Below are 26,820 nucleotides of genomic sequence, written 5' to 3' on the forward strand. Positions count from 1 at the left end.
TTCTAACTCTCACCTTAATTTTTGACCCGGACCCAGGGTAAGGCATGCCACATATATATTCACTTAATCTTTACAACTTGTTTTCATGCCCTAGTGAGGAAACTGAGGCAGTGAGAGAGATCTTATCTTCCTGTACAGGTTTACTTATTGGCTACTACTTAGGAATTTATTACCAGATTTGTAATCACTTCTTGAAGATTCGGTATTTTCTTAGTTGCCCCTTCTTGTTTTGCCTCAGGGTTACCTGGAGGGCAGTCTCCCCCAAACCTAAAATTGTGCCAGAAGGTAGTGTGAAGTAGTATAAGCATGATTTCACCTAAGAAGGGAGCTTGGTTTTGCTTTTGGTCTCACTGCTGAGTAGCTGTGTGGTCTTGGCTAAGTCATTCATCTCTTGAATATCAGCTGTATGATGTGGCTGCTGAAAGGTTCTTCTAAGAGTTTTGTGAATCAAATTATGAGAGAAATAGAATTGCTTACTTATGTAATATAAATATAAGGCATTTTATTATGTTAATACTCTTTTCAAAAAGGAATTAGAAATTCATCAGAAGTAATAGTTTCATAAAAGCTTAGCATGGAAAGTTAGGAATGTTTTGAGTTGAACCCTAAATTTTGAGGCCACTATAAAGTATGGCTAGTAACCTATCAACTACACCTCTCTTGGTCCTGTGGCCGAGAAGCATGCTTTGACTTAAGTGAACTGCTGACCTGACTTCAGATGGCATTTTTGGAAGGTGCTTTAACTACCACAGGAAGGTAGAAAGAATTCTGAACTTGATTTCAGAAGGCCAAGGTTCAAGTGTACTAGTACTGTCACTCATCACTTTGTAACCTTGAATTTTACTTGGTCTCCTTAAGCTTCAGTCTTAAGTTAGGAAGAATGATGCCTGCCTCAGAGTCACTTCACAGCTCAAGGATAATGGGATGGGAGAGCACGCGCTAAACCATAGGCGGCTGGTTATTTACTTTGTTCCTTCAGTGAGTACTACTTTGTGACATGTAACCCTCTCTCCTTTTGCTTCCCCGTGGCTGAAGGTGGACGGACAAGTGGTAGCACTGCTCGTGCAGAACCTGGAGCGCCTGGACGAGTCTGTGAAAGAGGAGGCGGACGGTGTGCACAACACTCTGGGTAAGGGCAAGGGCAGCCAGCATTCTCCGAGTTTCTTTGTGTTTGTTGTGGGGCTTGGTGCTCATTTCCCTTCTTCCTTCATAATAGAGTCAGCAGCAGTAGTGTTTTCTTTCTGTCTGCTCCCAAACTGCCTTTTCAGAAATGAAGACCCTTGTGTAAATTTCATATAACTGCAGCTTTGGTTTGGCTTGCAGGTAATAAAAGCAGAAATGCGCCTTCCTGCAAACCACTGTCTTCTTTTAGCAGGTGCTTGCCTCCAAAAGTTAAGATGAAGTCTATGAAAAAAATATATATATTTTTAAACAATTTTTTAGTCTTATGTTGGTTTTTCTTCCTTTCACTGGAACTACAAACTTTTGAACAACTGTGTATCTTTATAGGACATTTTATTTGAGAAAGAGTTAGTGTTTCTTTTCTTATGTGCAGTTTGCCGTGTAAACTGTGGGTTGCAATATTGCCATTAACTTGGCTGCCCCTTCATTATGTGTCCATTAAAGTGAATTCCTCTGCAGGATTTCCCTCCTACACCTCCCAGTCTTCCACCCTGTGAAGTTGCCAAACCAATAGCTCATTTAAAATCATGCTTTTGGGTAGTCCTCTTTATCACTGGTCGCTGTCGAATAAAGCCGTAAGTGACATATCTGTAAGTAGAGCTTGAGAAATGAACGAGGCCCAGCAGAAGCAGAAAGTTTGATGAGATTAGATTTTCTCTCAGCTCATTTGTGTCTGGCACAGATTTCTCTTGTAGTTTTATACTCTCTTTCTTGAAGATTATCATAAAGAAGGAGGAAAAAGGGAGTACCTAGGGAGTAAGAGGAGAGAGAACACAATAATCAGTAATTTGGGGGCTGGCCCTAGTCTACAGCCAGAATTTAGCATTGCCATCTGTTAGCCTAATGCTGAATTTTGCTGAATGGAAAGCTTATCAAAGTCTTAACTGACTGTTAATTAAAAGGGCCTGATGTAATGGAAAAAGTACCAGCCTGGCAATCTGTAGAAATCTGTCTACTTTCAGCTTGGTCACCTACCAACAGCTCAGCAAAGTCATCCCTCCCTCCCTTATTGAGCACCTGACGTTTGTCAGGCACTGTGCTAGGCACTGGGCAGATTAAAAAGGAATTAGGCTTGGTTCTACTTCTTTTTTTTTTTTTTTTAAATATATTTTATTGATTTTTTTACAGAGAGGAAGGGAGAGGGATAGAGAGTTAGAAACATCGATGAGAGAGAAACATCAATCAGCTGCCTCATGCACATCTCCTACTGGGGATGTGCCCGCAACCAAGGTACATGCCCTTGACCGGAATCGAACCTGGGACCCTTGAGTCCGCAGGCCGACGCTCTATCCACCGAGCCAAACCGGTGCTGGTGGTTCTACTCCTTAAGAGGCCAACTGATGGGATGGTCTGGAACAGAAAGGGAAGGTAATAGAGGGTGACAGATGGTTTAACAGGAGTTAGTGGAGAGCACTATGGAAGTGAAGAGGAAGGGTCTCCAAATTGCTGTATAGGAGCAAGTAGCACTGGGGCTGAATGGGCTGAATATGAAGACCGGTACATTTTGACGGAAATGTGAGAAGGATCCTTGGGCAGGGGAGTAGCATTTGCAAAGCTGTGAATGGGCCTGAGCTTTGGGGAAGAACAGAAATGCACTATAGTGATGGGAGATGGGACCAGGGGAGTAAGTTTGTCCAGATGATGGAAGACCTTGTAAACTATGGATTTTATTCTAATGGGCAATAGGAAACCATCTAAAATATAAGCAGAAGAATAAGAATGAGTTGATTAATATGAATGAGTTGATTTTCTTAGAAAATGTGAGTAAGTAATTTAAGGTATAATGATCATCTCTCAGGGGTCTGGTTGCTACTCTGCTCCCAAGGCTTTATGTCCCACTCCCTGAGGGGGCTGCCCAGTTATTCTTTTTGTTTTTGTTAATCCTCACCCTAGGATATTTTTTCTGTTGATTTTTAGAGAAAGTGGAAGGGAAGAAGGGATGGGGGGAGAGAACATTGATGTGAGAGAGACATATCAATTGGCTGCCTCCTGTATGAGCCCTGACCAGGGCCAGGGATTGAACCTGCAACCCCAGGTACATGCCAGAAGCTCTACCCACTGAACAACATCATCCAAGGCTGCCCTGTTATACTTTAACTTGAAGATTGACATGGACAGAGGAGTGAGGAAAAAGATAAGGGGGTGGTGATTTTTGAACCCTTTCTCCTACAAGCATTGTGCTTGGAGAACACAGAATTCTATCTGCTTTATAATAACATACTCTGGGATATAGGGTGGAAGAGGTCATAAAGGAAATGAAATGAAAGCATTGGATGTGTTAGAATGGGAATATAGGTAATTTTTTTAAATGTCCCCCTTTTTAGTATCATAGTTATGCAATAACTTTTTTGGCCTCCTAATTTTTAATTTCTCTATTAAGCAGCAATTTGGCTGTTTTTGGAGAGAGTGGGACCAATTATGTTTGCGTCTGAGTACCAGACAGTTACTTTTGCCAGCATGGCCTTTCCCCCTCTATGCACATAATTTTTTTCAATTAAGATTATGCTTGGTTCTTTGCAGTCCAGGCAAAGAGAACTGAAAGTGGATGAAACAGGAAAGGAAGAGACTATGAATTCACCATCTCCTGATTTTTTTCCTAGGGTCTTTATGAAGGCTTCTGTCTCTTTAGTCATAGTCTCTCGGATTCTAGTACAATGAGGACTAAGAGGATCTTCGTAGGTAAAGATCCTCCCTTCTGTGAGTTCTGCTCTAGTGTTGTTCCCTATTAGCACAGAAAGTCTATCACTTACTCCTTTTGTGAACTCCATCATTTTCAGTTATAACTTTTACTTATAACTTGAAGAAAAGAAGCCCATAAACATCTCCCTGGTTAATCTAAAAATGACAACACATCATCTGGCTGGGAGGAATACAGAGAAGTAGAAAGAGGAATAAAATGCCGGCCATGGGAAGCAGGCTTGTTGCAGATGGAACAAAGTTCTCTTCCCAAATGACTGGTGTCTGTCTCCCTTCAGCTATTGTGGAAAACATGGCTGAGTTCCGGCCAGAGATGTGTACGGAGGCTGCCCAGCAGGGTCTGCTGCAGTGGCTGTTGAAGAGGCTGAAGGTAAGTTTGGCTTTGTGGGAAGGCAGGTCAAACCTCTCTGTGTGAGCCTGGCTCATGCTGGGTCTTTGGCATTGATTGTTATCCCCAGGCTGTATGATCTTGTTTGAGAATTTTTTTGGTATCTCTTGCCTCTTTCTTTATTTCTCCTCTTTTGTTTGTTTTAAAAGAAAACAGTTTTAAAATAGACTTTAATACCTCTGAAAATATTACAAACTTGTTGTAGAAATACAAACAAATGCATGTGATACAGAAGGTATAAAACTGAAGGTAAAAGTTCCCCTCTACTGATTGCTTCTAGTTCCACCTCTCAGAGGCAGCCACTCTTAGCAAACAGTATTTTATCTATCCTTCCAGAAATTTGTTGTGCACATATAGAAGTGTGTGTGTGTGTTTCACAAATAGAAATACATAGTATTTTTTAAAACCCCTTAACCTGGCCTGTCTGACCTTCCATTTCTCAGTTTTGAAACATTGGCCTTATTATCTTTCAGACATCTCTTTTACCTATCCCCTGCTCTGCAAAGGTCAAAATTATTTTGACTTCTGTATTTGTCTTGCTCATGCTCCTCCTTCCACCAGAATGACTCCTGTCTCTTTCATATATTTTTAGATTATATACACTGTTCATTAACCAGCTTAAATCCCTACTCTTTCATGTATCCTCCCATCATTTTTAGAATTGGAAGGAAGTGTATTAAGTTCTATTGCAGATAAAAAATTGATATTTATAGAGATTAAGTGCCCAAATTCATAGAGCTAAAATTAAAATCCAAGCATCCAGACTCTTTTATGCACCATTTCCCTAGCACCACTCTTCTCCCCGCCCCACCCCCCTCCCACCCCCGCCCTAAGCCCATACTGCCATCTTTCTTTCCTGAATAGCAACCGTTTTACTTTCTCCCTACTGGTTCTCCTGTGGGGGTTAGCAGATCTGGGTTCTCCCAGTTATATACCCATATGGATTTTATTCTAATGGGCAATAGGAAACCATTGGACAATAGGACACTGACCTTCATGGAGCATCTTTTCTTCATCACTTGGCAGACTTGAATTTTATTATGTGTGCTCATTGTCTTTCTCCAAATACCCTTAAGCTCCTTAAGAGCAAGGACTGAGTTTCTATCATATTTGCATCTTCTCCCAATTGTTCTCAGGGTGTCCATCCTGACCAGGAGCATCCGAATCACCTGGCAGCTTGTTAGAAATGCACATTCTTTTTTTCTTTTTAACATTTTTTTATTGATTTCATAGAGGAAGGGAGAGGGAGAGAGAGAAACATCAATGATGAGAGAGAATAATTGATCGGGCTGCCTCCTGCACGCCCCTCACTGGGGATTGAGCCCACAACTAGGCATGTGCCTTGACCAGGAAATTGAACAATAACCTCCCAGTTCATAAAGTCGGCACTCTAACCCCTGAGGCCATGGGGGGCTGGGGCAAAAAATACACATTTTTTTGGGGGGGGGGGAAGGGGGAAAGAGATTCAAACCAAAGGGCTTTTTATGCCATGCATATTAAGGATAAACCAAGGGACCCCAGACACCTGAGGGGTGAGGGCATGAGCCGGGTTGGGTTGGGGCAATAGGGGATAAGGACACATGTAATACCCTAATCAATGAAGAAAATTATTTTTTAAAAAAAATAACTTTCCCTTCAAAAAAAGAAATACACATTCTTGAACCCCTCCCACTAGACCCCCGTGGGCCAACTACGCCCGCGGGCCGGATCCGGCCCGTTTGAAATGAATAAAACTAAAAAAAAAAAAAGACTGTACCCTTTTATGTAATGATGTTTACTTTGAATTTATATTAGTTCACACAAACACTCCATCCATGCTTTTGTTCCGGCCCTCCGGTCCAGTTTAAGAACCCATTGTGGCCCTCGAGTCAAAAAGTTTGCCCACCCCTGCACTAGACCCACTGAATCTGTCCAGCTTGGGGTGGAGCCGGCAACCTATCTTAACATCCAAGTGATTGTGATATATGCTAACATCTAAGAACCAGCATCCTAGATTATTTGTTTACATTACTTGGTAAAGCCATGCTATTTTACTGATCATGTATATTTATTCTATAGTCCTTGAATAATGTTAAGTGTGTAGCACATTGACAAGTCTTCTTTTTGTATTGGTCACCTAGTAATATATAGAGATATGCTTGGATTTCTTCATCCACTAAATGAAATCACTAATTTGTACTAATGAGGATGAAATCCATTGTAGATGATTGCATTAAATGGTTTAGCAGGTAAGCAAATAACAGTAGTGTGAGAGACACTGCAGCACAGTTTATTTTTCCATGGGGAATACAAACTTCTTAGGATATCATGTACTATTGAAAATGACACCAAAACTCCCAAATTTTATTTTTTTTTCCTAAAGAAACAAAATTAAGATTCCCCTTTTGTTTCTCAATTAAATCAATGCTTTAAAAACAGTTGCAACATTCAGCAAATGAGCTAATGAATTGAGTATTGGCTTTATTACACAACATCTACAACTGGTTAATGCTAGGTCCTTAGCCTCGATGACCAGGAGTTGGCAGTTTACAGGCCACAGTCTGCTTTGACAGTTGTACAGGGCTGTAGATGTGTCTGAACCTGCCCCATGTGTTCCAAGCACAGAGGTGAGCTGCAGAAATAACCTGAAGCTTCTGGCTGCGGGTGGTAGCATAATTATTTTGTACTTTCCAAAAAAGCAGCAGCTCCCAAAAAGGTGAAGTTTAATTTTATTCAAGGCTAGTGCATGCTGAGTACAAACTTGTGCTTGACTCTGTAATTACTCTGACAGCTGAAAGGTTCAGGATTACCAGCTCCTGGTTAGAAGAGAGCCCCAGAAGTTCCAAATCCCATTGGTTTACTTTGCCAAATCCAAGGAACTGTGGCTGCTAAATGAATTCTCCTTTCTTCTAATTTTGACTAAATGTCCTCGTAATTTGGCAGTTTGGTATTTTGCAAGCTTGGAGGCTGTCATCTCTGGCTGGTGACTTTTGTCTTTGGCTAGACATTAAAGATTATTCTCCCTTTTCCTCACCTAGTCCATCGTTTATTTCTTTTCCATCAGTTTAAAATATTTGGTTGTCATCTTCATCATCATCACTTATACCACTAAGTTTTCCCTGTCCAGAGTGAGTGTTGTACATTGGCTATTTATCGTGTACAAAGGGTTCTTCTAGACACTGTATGTAGTGTACAATATGTACTAGTTTATTTCTGATCCTCATAAACAACTCTCCAAGCGAGTGCTGCTATCCCCAATTTACAGATGAGGAAAGAATCCCAGAGAGGAGGAGAGACCTTGTCCAAACCCCACGGGAAGTATGTGGGAGAGCATGTGACAGCCGGCCTTGCTAGCTTTAAAGCCTCCCCCTCTTGCCAGGCTGTTTCCCAAAAGCATCTCTTTCAGGGTCTGAAGCATTGCAGTGCTCAGCGCTGGAAGTTGAAGGGCCTAATCATGTTGACTTTCTGATTAGATTACTCCTTCATGCCAGTTTTTCAATCAAAGGACCTATATTTTAAGAAAAAAGTGATGAAGTTAGATTTTGATTTTTAAAAAATTTTTGTTTACTTGGGGCAAATTGGAAACTCCTTGAAGTGATACACAGCAAAAACTGCAGATTTTCTGGGGGGAATCAGGAATTCTCAATAGAAGGGAACTCAGTTGTTGGGTGCCTATTAAGTATATACTAGTTTATTTAATTACCTCATGAGAAAATTACGATTTGTTTTCACCTAACATGAGAGGAATTGAGTTAGAGAGGCAGAGTAATTTGGCCAAGATCAAATGGCAGGTAATTGTTAGAGCTGAGATTCTAGTGTGGATATTTCTGATTCCAGTCATCAGAAAAACTTTTAGTACCTACTGTTAGATACTTCCATATCTTATTTAATTCTCATAGTAACTCCCCCAAGAGATGTTATTTTATTATTTCCATTTTACAGATAAGGAAACTCGGGACCAAGAAATGTTATTTTGGGTCATAGATGCCCATTCTCAGTTCATGGTGCCATTAGTGTCTCAGAATTTTGTTTTTACAGCATCCCTGTGCCAGAAAGTATATAACTCCCATGTATTAAGTAGTTAGGTGCAGACAGTTAATACATATTTTTGTATTAACAATTTAGTGCCATTTGAAAAAATAATACACATGAATTAAAAGACAATATATATTTTATTTAATTCTTAAATACCACAGTTACTTACTGATAGATGTGTGTGCCTTTTCAGTTCTGTGAAACTTCTGAAATCTTGGAATCAGATTGAATACCACCACCCTCTTTCCTGTTGCACACAGTTCTTTTATCACGGCAACCACCAAAACCCAACTTCAGAATGATAGGATGTCATGAAAAGAAATGCACCTGGAGCTAGTAGTTAATGTAGTGTTGAGCAGATGTTAAATGTCACTGTGCTTTCCTTGGAAATTGAAAATATCCTATGGTGCCCCTGTGAGTTCAGTATAACACCAGGTACCTCGACATGCAACTTGGGAACTGCAGACTTTGTGCCACATAGGTAGTGCATGCTCATTAGTCAAACCTAGGTATGTCTGAGCCCAGATTCATGTCCTTTTCTTAATGTTACTATATCACTTGATAAAATTAATTCATACCATAATTTAATTGTAATGCCTTGACAACAGATAACATTCATGTTCATGTCAAATTCACCTCTGTTTGCTGTCATGTTCAATTCTTTGTCTTGCATATAGCAGATGCCCAATAAATATTTGTTGGGAAAAAAGAGAAAATCTATCCACTACCTTGGAGACAGGAGTTTATAAAATCAAATAAAGGACAAGAGAGGCATTGGAATCATGGAAAGGCTATTGTTCTAGTGGCCTGATTCTTAGGGCTTCTTTCAGCTAACTGTATCTTGTTTTAAACAAGAACCCTACCTTTGAAAAGCATAATAGTTGGTGTTGCTTAAATCTTTTAAAATGGCAATACTTGTAACTTTAGTAATTTGAGTAAGTAATTCTATTGGCAGATTCTTGATTCTAATAGCCATGCTCACCCCTTGGCTTTTCACTTTTGTAGTTTGATTTTTATAACACTGTTTTCCTTAAAGTGAAACATGCCACAAATTTCATTTAAACCCTGGCTCTTATACTGAATTTCTTGAAACAAGGCCTTAAGCTTGCCCAGGGAGCATACCTTGTAGTCAGCACACGTAAGTCCTTGCATTTACAGATCTTTTAATCTAAGATGGGTCATACCTGGTCAGCCTCCTGAAACCCTGTGGGGTGCACTTAGGCTTGACAAGGGAGACGTGCACAGAAAACAGAAAAGATGCTGGCATTGCTTCATTAGGGGCCACTCTTCCTTCTTAAGTACAAAATCAATGTCCAAACAGAACTGTGAATGGCGCTAAGGTGATAGAAGTGTTAGCTTCAAGATAAACACTTCCCCTGTCCTTTCCAGATACAGGAATTATTTGTCATTTCAAAAAACCTGGAGAGGTAGCAAGGCTGCTGCTGATTAACAGTTGTTGTCTATGTTCCTGCATTTTAAGGATCAAGGGTACAGTAAATAAAAAGACATTGATGAGGCTTGGTCCTCTCTGCACCTTTATCCGAAGGGCATTGTTAATGATGAGAGATTTGAGTCTCGCTCCTGAAGCAGCAATGTGGACGGCCATGAAAAAGAGTCTCTGCAGTAGATGTGTGCCCCCTGGAACTCCAAGTAGCAGAGCATGCAGCAGGCAAAGAATTGTGGGTAGCAATTTGGGTGTTAAAATATTAACACATTACTGCATATTTAATGTGGTTTCCTTTTTAAATAGTAGGCAGATTATGGCACACAAGCAGATAGGTTTATGATTTCAAATTAAATTTTAAACATTAAAAAATCCAAAGGCACTACTTTGTTATAAATACACTCAACTAATCTAAATACGAACTTGCTTTCTTTTCAACTTCTCTAATGTGTCAGCTAATTTACAACTTAATTTTATCATTATAACTCGTGAACAAAGCTTTATGATAAGTTTTAGTCTTAAAGTTCAAAAATTTCAATTACTCATCTAGTTCACATTTTGAGTACGTAGTATGTGCTAGACAGTAGTCTCTGGACTCAAATTGGGGGATCTGGGAAGGCTTCCCAGAGGTGGTGACATTCATACCTGGGCATTAGGAACGTGAGAGACATTGTGTTCATCTGCCATTTATGGTTTTACTATGTAGTTCTTGAAAGCAGAGGCAGACTTTTTTTTTTTTTTTTTACTTTTAACCTGCCTTTTCCCTTTCTAACTTCTATTTTTCTCTAACTCAGATTCTAGTACTTGTGAAAAATTCAGGCTGGGGAGGGAAACAGGGCCCCATAACGTGTTTTGTTTTGTTTTCTCATTTCTCCTATTTCCTTACAGGCAAAGATGCCTTTCGATGCCAACAAACTGTATTGTAGTGAAGTGCTGGCCATATTGCTCCAGGACAATGATGGTGAGGCTCCCTCTCAGTATTGATATTCTGTTAGGATAGGAGCTAGGCTTGTTTCAGATCATGACAGCAAGCTCTCTTGCCTTTGGCATCCCCTTGCTCTCCCTCTCGCTCTCTGTGCAGCTTTTGTACTCTGTCAAGCTGTATTGATTTTGTTTGCTGATGTATCAGTGTTAGACGGCTGTAAAATCTGACAGTTAGCTTCATTTTTTTTCTTCCTCTATTTTTTTCCCCTTTTAGAAAACAGGGAGTTGCTTGGGGAGCTGGATGGAATCGATGTGCTTCTTCAGCAGTTATCCGTGAGTAATTCTTATGCTTCCTGTCGGCCATGAAGATACATGGCCTGCTTTAAATGGGTGGTGGAGCTGGAAATTGTGGGAAGGAATAAGCCGTGTGATACAAGGCATGTGGAGTCTGTTGTTAGGTTTGAGGTTACAGTGGAGGTACATGATTTGCCTCCTTTTCTTAGTCATTTGCTTTTTATGATCAGCTATCACTGTGTATCTCATATGGATTTTCTTGGTCTCTTGATATTTATCAATTCAAAAAAGGTGCTTCCTGCTTAAGTGTATGTTTTGGGGGCTCTGAATACCATGTTATTTTCAGTTGACTCATTCCTAAGATTATTCACTTCCTTTCCTTTCAGTCTGCCACTAATATGGAGTCCGTTCATTTTCCAAATAAGTTCAAGGAGTACAGGTTCCAGGGCAGTGGGGTAGAGGTCACAGAGGAGGGAAGGATGTAGTACTGGAGGCTACAATGAGAAATTGGAAATTGCCGTTTGTTCATTGTAAGAAATGTAAATCCACTTGAAATGTTGTTCTGCTGGCATTCTGAAAACACTGTTAAGATTTCTTCTAGCAAATCTCATCTGTGCTATTCCAAAAACAGGTCTGAAATAGATCATTTGGATAAAATCTTGAGAGTGTTGGGAGTGTCTGAGATGTCAGTTTGCATACAGCTTCCCTCTTGGTGCCAGCAGCCTGAGTGGCTTGGCCTCCACCCCCAAAAATAGAGTTTTGAAATGTGAATCTGTTTTCAATTCTGGGACGGTGCTTAGTCTTGTTCCTGCAAGATTATTGATCATTTTGTAATAGACTGTATGGGTATGCAGATACTGTTAAGAGGCTTTCCCCTTAACATGCCATATATCTCTCTGGCAAAGACAAAACTTTTGCTTTAAGCTGTTCCCGTGACTTAGAGCCATAGCTGCTGAGTGAGGCAATTCGTTAGCCCTGATGGTTAGAAAACTCTTCCTTATATTGAGCCAATATTTGCCTTTGTGGATTGTAGTTGTTTTTGTTTGTTTGTTTGTTTGTTTTAAAATGTATTTTATTGATTTTTTTTACAGAGAGGAGGGGAGAGGGATAGAGTTAGAAACATCGATCAGCTGCCTCTTGCACGCCCCCTACTGGGGATGTGCCCGCAACCAAGGTACATGCCCTTGACCGGAATCGAACCTGGGACCCTTGAGTCCGCAGGCTGACGCTCTATGCTCTATCCGCTGAGCCAAACGGGTTAGGGCGCGGATTGTAGTTGTTTTTAAGAACGGGAAGGAAGGGGTTGTGGTTGGGTTGGGCCAGTGGAGGGCTTTGGGGATAACTGGAAAAGTTTCTTGAGTTGGATGGTGGTTTCAGGAGTGCTCACCTTATTCATTTAGCTATTTTAGAGTTTTCTATATTTGTATTATATTTCATAGTAAAATAATTTTTTACAAACTCTGCCTCCTTGAAACTATCAACCACTCATAGACCCAATGGTCAGTTGAGTTTTTGGGGGGTTTTTTTGTGTGAACCGACAGCCATTTATTTAATACCTGTGAATCATAAAGCTCAGTTTTTCTAAAATAGGAACTAATGAGAATTTTGTTTGATAAGCTTTTGTTCCCACTACTGTGGGGTTATCATGACAGGCAGGCTTTGGGAATTGTTGAATGCTGGCTGATGAAAAGACATTCTCTTAGGCTCTGTGTTTCTGATGCCTTTGCTTGGCAGGTGTTTAAAAGACACAATCCTAGCACTGCGGAGGAGCAGGAGATGATGGAGAATCTGTTTGATTCACTCTGTTCCTGCCTGATGCTCAGTTCCAATCGTGAGCGCTTCCTGAAGGGCGAGGGTCTTCAGCTGATGAATCTCATGCTCAGGTATGTTTCTTACCTCCTAGCTTTCATACTTTTTGCCCAACTCCTATCTTTTAGCCTAAATTAAAGGACATATAGTTATGGTTTTTTATTCCCTTGAGCTTCCTCTTAGATATATAAAATCATAAAGTCTTCAGAGGTGTGAGTGGTCTTTTCTAAAGTGAGAATGGGCAAATAAAAGTATCTTGGTCTGTTTGCTCTATTTTGTCCATTGGTAATGTGACCACTCCATTGAAGGGAAATGTCTTTTTGCTCCTTCTTATAATGTATTGGTTTTGGGAAATCTAAAACTCCTAAACATATATTAATTTCTAAACTGAGCCCAATTTTTTAATATCCCATATAGACCTATCTATGCCATACATTTGTCTATATTTTATTATTGACAGTAGGCTATCATTCATATTTATATTTTTCAATATACATTATTTTCAATGATGAATTGTACATGTGCTATGTGGCTAGCATCAGAGATAAGAAAATGTGCAAGACAGTTCTAGAACTTTTCTTTATTGTTTATGTTCTGATTTCTTAAAATATTTAAAGTGGGTATCATGTTACCATATTTCACAGAATCCTAAAGTTGGAAGTAAATGGGAAGTATCTTATATTCATAACTCTTTTGAAAGGCAGGAGAGAGATTCAGGGGGGGGGGTGGTAATAACTAGAGTGTAGTGGAGGTCAAGGGGCAGTTTCCTAAATTGAGAGATACTAGATCATGTTTGCATGGTTGGAAGACTCTAATCATTATTGAATTATTCTTTATGAAATTGAGCCATAGTCTATCGTCTTGAAAATTCTGTTCCCATACACCAAAAACTCTCTTAAATTATTTATTTGGCAAAATATTTTTATAAATTGAATATATATCAATTAAATACAATTTAGAATATAGACATGTAAAACTGCTTTTAAACACTGATATGATACTATTTTGAGTATGACAGGATTCTTACCTTCAAGGAAAAAAACACACAAAAAACTCTTATCACCCAAATACAACCCAACTTTGGTTGTATATCCCTATTCTTTTTTTTTAATGTAATTGTTTTCTTGTTTTTAACAGCTTTTTAGACCCGCCACACATGTAATTTCCTATACTGTTTCTTTTTAAACTTAACATGCTGTTTTCCATGCTGTGACATAATCTTCATGAGAGTTTTCAATAACTGCATAATGGACTCTCAGGGAATGTAGCTTACTTAGTATTTTATTGTTGATATAAGTTACTTTTAATGTTTTGCTATTATAAAAAAACTAGAGGCCCAGTGCACAAAAATTTGTGCACTCAGGGGGCGGGGGGAGGGGGGGTCTCCCAGCCCGGCCTGTGCCCTCTCGCAGTCTGGGACCCCTCGGGAGATAACCACCTGCTGGCTTAGGCCTGCTCCCAGGTGGTAGAGGGCAGGCCCAATCCCTAAGTGCAGCCCCTGGTCAGGCTCAGAGCAGGGCCGATTGGGGAGTTGGGGTGCCGCCCCGTCATGCACAGAGCAGGGCGGATCGGGAGGTTGAGATGCCACCCTCAGTCACGCTCAGGGTACAGCCGATTGGGGGGTTGGGGAGCTCCCCCCTGTCACACACAGAGCAGGGCGGATCAGGGGGTTGGGGCGCCACCACTGTCACACTCGGGGCAGGGCCGATGGAGAGGTTATGGCTCTACCCTGTCACACACAGAGCAGGGCCGATCAGGGGGTTGGTGTGCTGCACCCTGTCAAACACAGAGCCACAGGGCAATCAGGGGATTGGGGAGCTCCCCCCTATCAGGCACAGAGCAGGGCTGATCAGGGGGTTGGGGCGCCTTCCCCTGTCACGAACAGAGCAGGGCGGATAGGGAGGTTGTGGCCACACCCCCTGTCACACACAGAGCAGGGCTGATCAGGGGGTTTGGGTGCTGCCCCCTGTCACACTGATCCCGGTGCCGGGAGCCTCGCTGCTCCGATGATCCCGGTGCAGGGAGGCATATTACCCTTTTACTATATAGAATAGAGGCCTGGCTGGTTTGCCCTGAAGGGTGTCCTGGATCGGGGTGGGGGTCCCCACTGGGGTGCCTGGCCAGTCTGGGTGAGGGGCTGAGGGCTGTTTTCCGGGTGGCGAGTGACTGAAGCTCCCAACCGCTCCTTGTTTTCTTTTTTTTTTTTATTCTGGGCCAGCTTTAGCTCTGAGGCCTCACTGGTGAAAACATCGATACAAAGTTTCGGTCCCCTGGCTCTCAGTCCGACTGATTTCTGGCGTTTTGTTTAGCTTCTTATTTGCAACATAGTACATAGTTGCTTAGAGTTGCAGCTGAGAGGCCGGCAAGTGAGGCGGGGAACGTTGGAGTCTGCAGCAAACAAACCTCATGCTCGCTTCAGTGCCTGGCTGCCAGCCGCCATCTTGGCTGACAGTTAATTTGCATATACTCACTGATTAGCCAATGAAAAGGGTAGCGGTCGTACGCCAATTACCATGTTTCTCTTTTATTAGTGTAGATTCTACAGTGACCATTTTGTGCTTAAAATTGCTTTTGTACTTAATATTATCAAGATATATGTTTCTAAAATACCTTTGCTTTAAAGGCTGAGGGCACAGTAGACCTCTTCATTTGTCCAGTGTGTATCAGATCTTAGATTGATTGAAAATCTTCCTTTCTGGAATTGCTTTAAAATTTTTATTTAAAGTGCAGAGAGGGGCATTGAAATTATTCAGAGGCCTTTCGTGTCCTGGTGATTCCTGCTAGCTTTCCTCTCTTGAGTCTTTTGTTTGCTTATCTCCTTTACCCTTCTAATTGCCTGTTCTTTTGTTGAAATGACCAACCTTCTCTCAAGCAAATAGCAAGTAAAGAAGATGCATTTGGCTTCCTGGGCTTTCTAACCTTAAAACTAATTCTGCAGGGACTTTTCCCTAAGCTTCTTAAAGGTCTGAACTGCCAGTGTCTTTGGATGGTTGAGTGTAAATATGAAGTGATGTATTCCTGTAGCATATGGCTTGGTAATGTGCAGCAGTGGGAGCTGAATAAATAACTAGAAATATGGATTATTTAAACAGGAATACTGAGATTCTGGGAGCCTAATTAAAAAGAAGCTCCAAAGACTTAGAAACTAACTCTCTAGGATATCCTAACTTTTCAATTTTGAATGCTGAAGTTACTATTAGATTAATTCTTCTGAATTAATTAGCTATATTAGCAGATTCAGCATTTCCTTTTTTCTCTTTCCTATGCTCTTCGTTCTAAGTTATTTTTCTTCTTCTGACTCTCAAGTGGAAAGTTTAATTGGGAGGGAATTGTTTTTTTCTACTAGATTTGTTCTTCTGACCTAGCAAGACCTGCCAAATTGTTCTCTGTTCGAGAGAGCCTATTGAAGACTAGGAAGCTGTAACACTAAAAGTTCAGGAAAATTTCTATGGCTCCATTGCCCCTACTGCTGGTTTTTACTTTGATTCAGGCATTCATCAGTTATGAAATGCGCACCTGGAAAGGTGGCAGCGTAGTATAGCATGGAAGTGATACAGGCATATTGGGGGTCTGGGGACCCAGGGGTTCACAACCCACTGTGGATTCTTGGCTTTGCACAGGAAAGAATCCAAATGCAAGCCAGCATCGAATTTAAAGTGAAAGAGAGTTTATTACTGAAGCAATGAGTCACAGAGTGAGCTATTCCACAGACAGAGCAGCCCCTTCCTAGTGGGATGTATTTTTTTTATTGAGGCTCATTTAATTGAGGGGTAGGACATTCAATAAGGGGGCGGAATATTCAGTTTCTTTCCCGGGAAAGAGGTGGAGACTTCTCAGAAAGCGCTGTAGGCCATCTTGGTTCCTTATATAGGCTTTCCATTTATCATGGCACAAGGGGTGTGTCATTTAGTATGTGAATGTATTACAATGAGTATATAATGAGGCTTGAGGTTATCATAAGATTATATTAGTTGCCATGTTGGATCAAGCTGGTCTCTGTAGGTTCTAAGCCATAAATCCTTTGGGGGTTGGTCTTACTCTCTCTTTGACATTCCCTGAAGCCCTTATCAGTTATAGAGTTTCATCACATACCCTATCTCAGAAGAAGGGGCTTTGGAGTTGAGGTGAATACAGGTTTGGAACATAGCTCTTTCACTGGGTATTTGGTAAGATTACTATAACCTTTCTGACTTCTGACCCTTAGTTTTTTCATCTGAAAAATGGAGGAACAGTGCCATATTTGCAGGAATTTTGTGGGATTTACACTATATATAAAGTGTCTAAAATAATTCTGCAGCTATTAAAACATTGATAAAGTACTATATTTGTTAAGTGCTAGGCTTATACAGAGATGATGAACAAGACAGGATTCCTACCTTCAAGAAATTCAGTATCTAGTGAGGGAGGCCAATATCTAATGAGAGAGGCCACTGTAATATAATTTAATTTCTTAAATATTAAAAGGAACATTTAATTTTGCATGTCTCTATCTTGTGAATTTTTTTAACACTTCTGATTTTTGATAAGGAAAGATTATCAACAAGATAGTCATTTATGTACACACATTATCACACACACATATACTACCCAATTTAATATTTTATCAATTTTATTGAAGCATAATTTATATGCAATAAAACACACCCATTTTAAATGTACAGTTTTAATTTTGACAGGTTTATATACCTTTGTTCTCACCACAATGAAGATATAGAAAAGCATTGTCCAATAGAAATGTGATGTGAGTGAGATATGTAGTTTTATATTTTGTAGTAGCCACAATAAAAAGGTTAAACACAACTAATTTTAATAATGTATTTTATTTAACCCACTGTTTAAAAATAATCATTTTAACATACAGTCAATAAAGATATTATTGAGCCATTTTACATTTATTTTTTATACTGTCTTTGAAACCCAGTATGTATTTTACATTTACATTTCAATCCAAATGCTAAATTTTCATTAAAGTACTTGATTTATATTTATAGTTATACTAGACGGCCCAGTGCACAACATTCTTGCACTGGGGGGTTTGGGGGTCCCTCAGCCCGACCTGCACCCTCTCCAATCTGGGAACCCTCAGGGGAGCCCTCTCCAATCCGGGAGTTTCTGTCTGTCTTTGCAATCATATGAGCGAATTGTCTGAGACCCCAACTCAGTTTGGTTTGTTGCTCACAGAATAATAAAGGCTTTTTTTTTTTTCTTTGCTTCATTGGTGGAAATTTCCTGGAAGTTTTAGGATATCTTCCCTTTAATTTTTCCTAGACACTCTGATTTTACTTATGTCTCTACCTTTGCTTTCCCTCCATCCCCCACTGCAACAGTAACTTGCTCCAGGCTCACTTTGCTCTAGTGCAGTGGTTCTCAACCTTCCTAATGCCGCGACCCTTTAATACAGTTCCTCATGTTGTGGTAACCCCCAACCATAAAATTATTTTCGTTGCTACTTCATAACTGTAATTTTGCTACTGTTATGAATCGTAATGTAAATATCTGATAGGCAGGATGTATTTATGCGACCCCTGTGAAAGGGTCGTTCGACCCCCAAAGGGGTCGTGATCCACAGGTTGAGAACCGCTGCTCTAGTGTCTAGGAGATCCATCTGCCACCAGAACTACTATTCCCAGAATTCCTGGTGCTCCCCACGCTCTTGGTTTTCCCTTCCTGCTCTGTCTCCATCCCATGGCCTCCCACTCTGCCAAGTCCTCCAAGCTGTCAGCTCTCCCTCTCTGCTCTCTGTCTGGCGGCTTGGGGAGCTAAGTTCCCCAAGCCGCTCCACTCTCCGCCAGCTCACCTGCTCTGCTCTCCACCCGGCGGCTTGGGGGGAGCAACCGAGGGAGCCACATCCCCCCAAGCCGCCGGCTCTCCCGCTCTGCTCTCCGCCTGGCGACTATGTATGCAAATTAACACGTCATCTTTGTTGGGTTAATTTGCATACTCACTCCTGATTGGCTGGTGAGCGTAGCAGAGGGACAGTCAATTTACATGTTTCTCTTTTATTATATAGGATTCCATAAAATTTACAATTGAAAAAGTAGATTTCTATACCTAAATTTCTTCAAACAATGTGTCCCAATTACTGAATTAAGTATCAATTTTTAAATTTAAGCTTAAATTTACTTAAATTAAATTTAAATTTTAGCTCCTTAGTTTTATTAGCCTCATTTAGATGCTCAATAACTACATGTGACTAGTGGCTACCATATTAAACATGCATATATAGATAGTTTTTATCAAAATTCACTTGATCCCTTTTGCACTTAGTTCCTACCAGTTCATGTCTGGCCCCAGGCAACCACTGTCATTCTAGAATTTCATATAGATAGAATTATACAGTACGTGTGTGTGTTTTTTTAACTTATTTCACTCAAATTGTTTTTGAGACTCGTTCATTTTGCATATATCAGTAGTTTGTTTCTTTTTTGTGCTTGATAGTATTCTATTATATTTCTGCATTCCATTATATCCATTTGTTTATTAACCTGTTCAAGGACATTTGGATTGTTTCTAATGTAAGTTTACTATTAGGAACTACCAAGCTGTTTTCCAAAGTGATTGTATTATTTCATATTTCTACTAGCAAGTCATGAGAATTCTAATTGCTCCATATCCTCTTCAATACTTGCCATTGTCAGACTTTAATTTTAGCCATTTGAATGAGTGTGTATTGTAGTTTTAATTTGTATATACCTGATAACTAGTGATGTTGAGCATCTTTTCATATATACATTGACCTTTCTTACATCTTTTACTAAAGTCAAACTTATGTTAAAATCTTTTGTCTATATTTTTATTTGTGTTGTCTTATTGAGTTTTATGTGTGGTTTATTCTAGACATAAATCTTTGTCAGGTACACATTTTGGAAATATTTTTATCCTAGGGTGTGGATTGCCTTTTTATTTTTAGTGTCTTTTAAAGAGCAAAAGTTTGACTTCGAGGAAGTCTAATTTATAAATTTTTGTTTTATGAATTGTGCCTTTGGTATTATATATAAACTCTGTTTGCCTAACCCAAGGTGTCAAAGCATTTCTTCTATGTTTTCTTCTAGAATGTCTCAGTTTTAGGTTTTATATTTTTTTGTCTATGATCCATTTTAAGTTCATTTTTGTGAGGTATGAGTTGAGGTTCTTGGTTTTGTTAGTGGCAGATGTTAGACATCAGTACTTGAGTTTGGCTAAGAGAAGAATTCAGAGCTAAGGAACTCAAATCGAAGGAGAAAGTTTATTCAGCAAGCAAAGAGAAAGTACATGGGAAATAAAAGAATCCAGCAAGTGGCTCTAAGTACTGTCCTGGGATGTTTGCAAGAGTTCCTCCTCTAGCAGGGGGGCTAGGTGGGAGGGGCTAACTACTACTTCTTTAGGCTGACTTATCGGTCATCTTTTGTCCTTGTCTGAGACACATGAGCCTTGTTTTCAGCCTTGTTCCTCCTTTAAGGGGGTCTACCACATGACTAGCAATATGATATGTCAGGGGACCCAAACTGCATGACCAGAAATATGCGAGGGGCGGAAAGGTCACCCTGGGGGTGAGGTCCCAGCCCAATTTTGCCCATTGCTAGGTGCCCAGTGCTTTCCACCCTGGTGACCTTCAGTACCTGGCCTACTCTGCCTATGCCTATCTACCTACCTACTATAGTTTTATTTATTCTTTTAGTTTATAGGTATCCAGTTCTGGCATTATTTATTGCAAAGATTATCCATGTTCCATGAAATGCTTTTATACCTTTGTCAGCTATCAATTTATCATAGATCTTTGTGGGTCTATTTCTGTTCTTTTTGTTCTCTATTTATTTATGTGTCTGTCTTTTTGCCATCACCATACTGTTATGATATTATAGCTTTATAGGTAAGTCTTGAAATCATGTGGCATGGGTCATCTTACAATATTTTTTAAAGATTGGTTTAACTATTCTAATTCCTTAGTTTTTCTATCCAGCTGGTCAATTTCTAGAAAAACACTGCTGGGATTTTTATTGGAATTGCATTGAATCTATAGATTATTTGGGGAAGAATGGACATCTTTGTAATATTGTTTTCCAATCCATGGACATGATATATTTCATCATTTATTTAGGTTTTTATTTATTTTATCTGTGTTCTAATTTTTCTTAAGATAATTTGATATTTTATAGTTTTCTAGAAATTTTTCAATTTCATACAGACTTTCAAGTTTATTAATATAAATTGTCCTTGTATTATAATTCTTTTCCATTTCTTTTATTTCATTTTCTCTTTTTGTTTTCTTTTGTCCCTTTTATAATTGCCAATGTTATGTATTTAAATTTCTCTGCCTTTTTTCTCATTCAGATTTGTGACAAGTGATTGGGATTGGGATTGTTTTAGCTTTTGGTTTGGTGGTATATTTGTGTACTTTTTGCCTTTTCAGGCTTTTTTTTTTTTTCCTCTGCCTTTCTTTTCTATGTTTTTCCTTTTCTTTCTACTTTTCACTTACTGTGTTTCCTTTTTTAAAAAAGCTCTGAGTTGAACAGCTAATGCTTTTCAAAATAATTCTCTTATTTAAAAATAAAGATATTTAAGGTTAAAAATGTTCTCTTACAATTGCTCAGCTTCATCACATATTTTCAAGTGGTAAAGTATTGTTTTCTTGTTATATTAACAAAATATAGGCTGAAAAATACCTACTTTTCTGAATTTGAGACTTCGTGGTCTTATAGATGGTTATTTTTTGTAATTATTCCATGGACATTTGAATATAATGTGTTTCTTATGTTTGGCCTTTTTCTTGTCAGTTTATTTTGTTCCAATGGTTTCCTTGATGGTTTTATTTTGTTTGCCTTGTATTTTAGTTCTTTCCTCATTTTCCTTTTTCTGTGGAACTATGGAAATTATTCTTCCTATTTCTTTTCTGTTAGTGAAATTGACTTTTTAAAAAAATGACTTTACTTCTTTGTCTATGAACATTTGACGTGGTATCATGTCCCTTCAGCATCTGAGCTCTGCCTAGTTCTCCTATGGTCTTCTCTTCTCCCTTTTCCACATGTTCACATTCTACTCTCTATACTAAACTAATTTAGATTCCTGAACACATTTCGTTATTTCCTCGGGGTGACTCACCCTTAATGTTTAGGCTAAACTTCTTTAAAAAGCCTCTGCCCGTATGTCACTTCCCCTAGTCCTATCCTTATTTCACCACTCCTAAATTTTGAGGATTAGGTTCTAGCATCTTTTGCTTATCTCTGTGGTAAACATCTGTTTGTCTCTGACTATACTGTAAGACTCTTGAGAGCAGAGATCAGCTTTTCTTCCTCTTGTATCTCTGTACCTAGCAACATATACACGTTAGCTACCCAGTACATATTTTCTGAGGAAAATCTGAGAAACATTTTTGCTGTTTAGAATCATTGAGTCATAGAATTTCTGGCAAATCTTATAGATAGACTTAAAGAATGAGGAGTGACTTATTAAAAGCCATAAAGCTGAGAACTCAATCTCTTGTCTGAAGATATTTAGTCCTGTTTTTTCCTGTCAAACTTTTTAATGCATGAAGAACACAAAACAGGTCATAGGCTGACTGTGATCTTCTAGGCTCGGGGGAAGATCAGGCATCGGCTCTAGTCCTGGGCTCACTGCCCTATTTGGTCTGTGCCCACGCTAGGCTGTGGAACAGCAGCCAACCAAGTGGCCACACTTCGGTTTATTTCCCTTTGGGACACGTGAACCTCTTAGCTCTCTGCCTCCATGATCCTCCTAGGTATTTCAGGGCTATGGTTTAGGTTTTAATGTCTTCTGTGTAACCTTTGCACTCAGGGTTCAAAGAAGTCCTTCATGGATTTGTAGTCTCTCAGCTTTTGTTTCTGGGGCCTGTTTGGGGGCCTAGTACTTCTGTGCCCTTACTTCACAGCCTTTCCCCTCTGTTTACCCTGCCACCTAGGTGTTAGTTTAGTTGTCAGGTGACTTTTTTCATTCCTGTGTTAAGAGTGTCTGGATTTCACAGTGTTTGACAGAATCAATAAAAGGGAAAAAGCTATTGTGTTTTGTTTTGTTTTTTTTTCTCTCTCTGCCAAAGGACAGATGAAGACATTTGGGGGAAAAAGAAAAGATTGTTGAGGTGCAATTTAGAAATGGAACTCATGCTATGAAAAAATTAGTAGGTACCCATCCTAGAGTATAGGAACCTCCAAAATGGGAATTATTTATTTGACCATAGTGTTTCAACAAAGAAAGGGAAAAGATGAGGTGAGAATGGGAGGTGCAGAATCTTTTGGTCAGTGTAGGGCTATATACTGAAAGGAAGAGAGAACCGGAGTTTCTGATGGAGAAAGTACTGCTCCTTATGTGTCAGGGAGGTTGACCTAATTCTTTTGATTTGAGAGTCAAGACTTAGGGTACAGAGAGTGTGTTTGGATGGCCCTTGGCCAGCAGCAGAACAGTTAAGATATGACTATAAATCAGGTGGTGGTTTTGTAGTCCGGGTTAGCTGAGAGAAAAATAAAATTTAAGAAAGTCACAATTTACTGTGCAGTTTAACAGTGATTAGATTCAGAGAGTACAATTCATAGAAATAAGACTAAATTATACTTACAGGGTAGCAACTCTCAACTAGTTTGCTGCAAGAAATTTTAAAACATGTAATACCTGATTAGTCAGGGGCACTGACCTCTTTTCCCTTAGATGGTCAAATAAAAATGACAATAGCCAACACAACAATAGCTGTCTGGTGTGAATGAAGCTGAGATATCTTATTTTTGTCAGATTGTCAAAAAATACATTTCTGGTGTGCCACAGAATTTAGTAATTTATGAGATGAAAAAGGTTGAAAATTGCTGTTATAGGAGAATGGCCATTTTAGCATTTAGCAGGAAATGAGGGCTGAGCTACCAAAATGCCCTCATTGTCCCCTGGATTTAGACTCGTTTGCCATTTCCATGTTCCTGGTAACAGATGTCTCTCTGGTAACATGGCTGCTGCAAATACAAGATTCCAATATATCAGGTTTAATTATAGCCTGTTCTCCACATAATTTACTTCTTGCCACCACAAAGCACTTTTTAACTGTATGTCCTTGTATCAAATGGTTCATTGTTCTTTAAGAAACAAAGCCAGTGGGAGACACAAGAATTACATTGTCAGTTTCCTTGAAATGTTGACATGAAACTTATTACTTCTGTTGTAAAACCCTGTTCCAGTTAGAAAGAGAAGAGACCACCTTGGTCCCAAGGGATATGTACAAATGCAGCTTGGGATTGTATAGCAGAAATACAGTGAACCTATCTTGGTTATTAACTGTATAGGCAAAAGGGAGAGGGGGAGAGGGGTACATAGACACATTCATTTCAGGAACCACCAATTTTTTTTTTCCTCTGAGGGTTTTCAGTAAGATTTTCTTTGAGCTAAAGAAAAGTGTCTCTGACAAAGGAAACAAATAAAATAGTATGGGATACCATCTGCAAAGTAAGTTTGCAGGCCCAATTCTGGGCTATGAGCTTGTACCACAACATAGGTAGGTAGTGCAGACTGGGGAATTTTCATGTGTTTTTTTTTTAATCCTCACCTGAGGATATTTTTCCATTGATTTTTAGGGAGAGTGGAAGAGAGAGGGAAAGACAAAAAACATCGATGTGAGAGAAACACATTGATTGGTTGCCTCCTCCAGGAGCCCTGTCCAGAGTCCTGGCTGGGGAGGAGCCTGCAACCAAGGTTGCCGGAATCGAACCTGGCCCCTTTTGGTCCACAGACTGATGCTCTATCCACTGAGCCAAACCGGCTAGAGCTGGGGATTTTTTTTTTAACCTTGACATTTCATTCCCTTGGATTTTACCTTCTGTAGTGGTTTTGCTCATAATGAACATATGAAGGTACAAACTCTATTGCATTTTTATTCTTGTGGTTCTTTACAGGGTTTTGTTGTTATTGTTTTTAAGAGCTAGAGCCTTTTATTCTGACATGCAGTTTTCAGGATTCCACTGCAAAAGCAGAATAATAATGCAAATCTTTTAGAAGTCAGCTGTGCTTCCTGATGGGGCTCTATACAGTCTGTGCTCCAAGCTGCACACGTAGATCTTGCTTGTTGTTTGTCCAACAAGCATCCCTTTCCCCACTTACTGAATATTAGCATTCTCTCTTAGATGAGTATAGTAGTTTGCACCTGTTCTCTAAGAACCAGAAAAATGCTTCAAAAACACAAATAATCCAACGTCTCTCTAGGCTGGTGTTACCTCTTCATAAATGAGGAAATGCTATGGCTGAGAAGGCAGATTATACTGAAGCAAGGTAACCTGGTAGGATATGGTGTTGGACCTGTCTGAGTCCTTCCATCAGGCTTCATTGCTAGTCATCATTCCAGTGTTAAAGTATACAATTTGATGAGTTTCACAATATTTTTTATTCCATGTTTATTTCTTAGGGGACTTATTCAGCTCTTTCTCTTTGACTTTTTAGTGGTTGTTTTAAGGCTTATAGCATGCGTCTTTAACTTATAACAGTCTGTCTTCAAGTAGTATTATACCATTTCATCTATAGTGTAAGAACCTCACAACAATAAATTTCCATTTCTCCTTGCTGGTCTTTGTGTTGCAGTTGTCATACATTTTACTTTTATGTATGTTATAAATCTCTTTATCTATTGTTCTTTTTGTTTAAGTGGTGAGTTAACTTTTAAATATTTCTTTTAAGAAAAAGTTTTTTTATGTGGACCTAGATATTTGCCATTGCCAGTGCTCTTCACGCCTTTGTGTAGATTCAGATTTCCATCTGGTATCAGTTTTCTTCTTCCCAAATTATTCCCTTCAACATTTCTTGTATGAAATTTGTCAGCTTGTCTTGTATGAAATTGGTGATGACTTCTGTCAGCTTGTTTGTGTCTGAAAAAGAATTTGCCTTCATCTTTGAACAATATTTTTACCAGGTACAGCATTCTAGGTTGATAGGGGTTTTTCCCCCTTTCATTATTCTTTGAGTGTTACTCCACTGTCATCTGGATTGCTTAGTTTGCAATGAGAAGTCTGCTGTTACTTTTATATTTGTTCTCCCGTATGTAATATGTCCCCCTTTTCCCCAGATGTTTTTGGAATTTTCTCTTTATTATTGATTTTGAATAGTTTTATGATGTGATACCTGATGTAGTTATCTTCATGTCTATTATGTTTGGGGTTTGTTATTGAGCTTCTTGGATCTGTAGGTTTATAGTTTTCATCATATGTGGAAAATTTTCAAATATATTTTCTGCCCCCATCCTCCTTCCAGGAATTTCAATTACATATGTATGAGGCTGTTTGAAATTGTCCAACCATAGCTTACGGGTGATCTATTAATTTTCTTCAGCCTTTTTTCTTTCTGTTTCTATTGTTGTATATTCAAACTCACTCTTTTCTTCTGCAATGTGTAATCTGCAATTAATTTCACTCCGTGTATTTTTCATCAGAACATTATGTTTTTCTTCTCGAGATGTTCAACTTGGGTCTTTTTATATATTCCCGGTTTCCAGTTAACATGCTGAATGAAGCTTTTCTTTACCTTCTTGAACATATCAAATGTGGTTGTAATAACGGTTTTAATGTTCTTATCTTCTGTCATCCATGTTATTTTTACTAATGATTTGTTTCCTTCTTTATGGGTAATATTTTCCTCCCCCATTGAATGCCTGATAATTTTTTACTGAAATTCAGTTATTATTAATTTTATCTTGGATGCTGGATTTTTTTTTGTATCCTTGTAAATATTATTGAGATTTGTTCCAAGATGTAGTTAAACTAGTTTGAACTAGTTTTGAGTTCCAAATTGAGTCTATGGCCAATTTTGCCCCATGACTGAAGCAATACCCTATTGAGTACTCTCCCTGACAAACAGAGTTCACAAGGTTTTCCCACTGCAACTGCTGGGAACACAAAACATTCTTAGCCCTCAGTGAGCTCTAGGGATTGTTTCCCCTTCTTTCAGCCTTAGTTTCCTCACATGCATGTTCTAACCAGTATTCAACTGACCACTTGAAGGGGACCCTCTGTGCAGCTCTTGGTTCTGGTACTCTGTCCTGTGCAAATGGCCACCTTGGTCTCCCCAGGCTCTCCCCTGTCCTGAGCCTAGAAACTCTCTTCAAGCAATTGAGCCC

General features: G+C 39.3%; 1 protein-coding gene across 1 annotated transcript in view; it reads left to right on the forward strand.

Moving 5' to 3' along the window:
• CTNNBL1 (catenin beta like 1) overlaps window positions 1–26,820 on the forward strand; it is a 169,537-nt gene that overhangs the window by 71,454 nt on the left and 71,263 nt on the right. Inside the window, exons 6-10 of the mRNA XM_023743477.1 lie at window positions 1,036–1,129; window positions 4,158–4,249; window positions 10,614–10,686; window positions 10,924–10,982; window positions 12,678–12,826. Coding sequence (XP_023599245.1) covers window positions 1,036–1,129; window positions 4,158–4,249; window positions 10,614–10,686; window positions 10,924–10,982; window positions 12,678–12,826 — 467 coding nt within the window. The remainder of the gene's footprint in view (window positions 1–1,035; window positions 1,130–4,157; window positions 4,250–10,613; window positions 10,687–10,923; window positions 10,983–12,677; window positions 12,827–26,820) is intronic.

Source organism: Myotis lucifugus, unplaced genomic scaffold (genome assembly GCF_000147115.1).
Source record: "Myotis lucifugus unplaced genomic scaffold, Myoluc2.0 scaffold_393, whole genome shotgun sequence".
NCBI lineage: Eukaryota > Metazoa > Chordata > Mammalia > Chiroptera > Vespertilionidae > Myotis > Myotis lucifugus.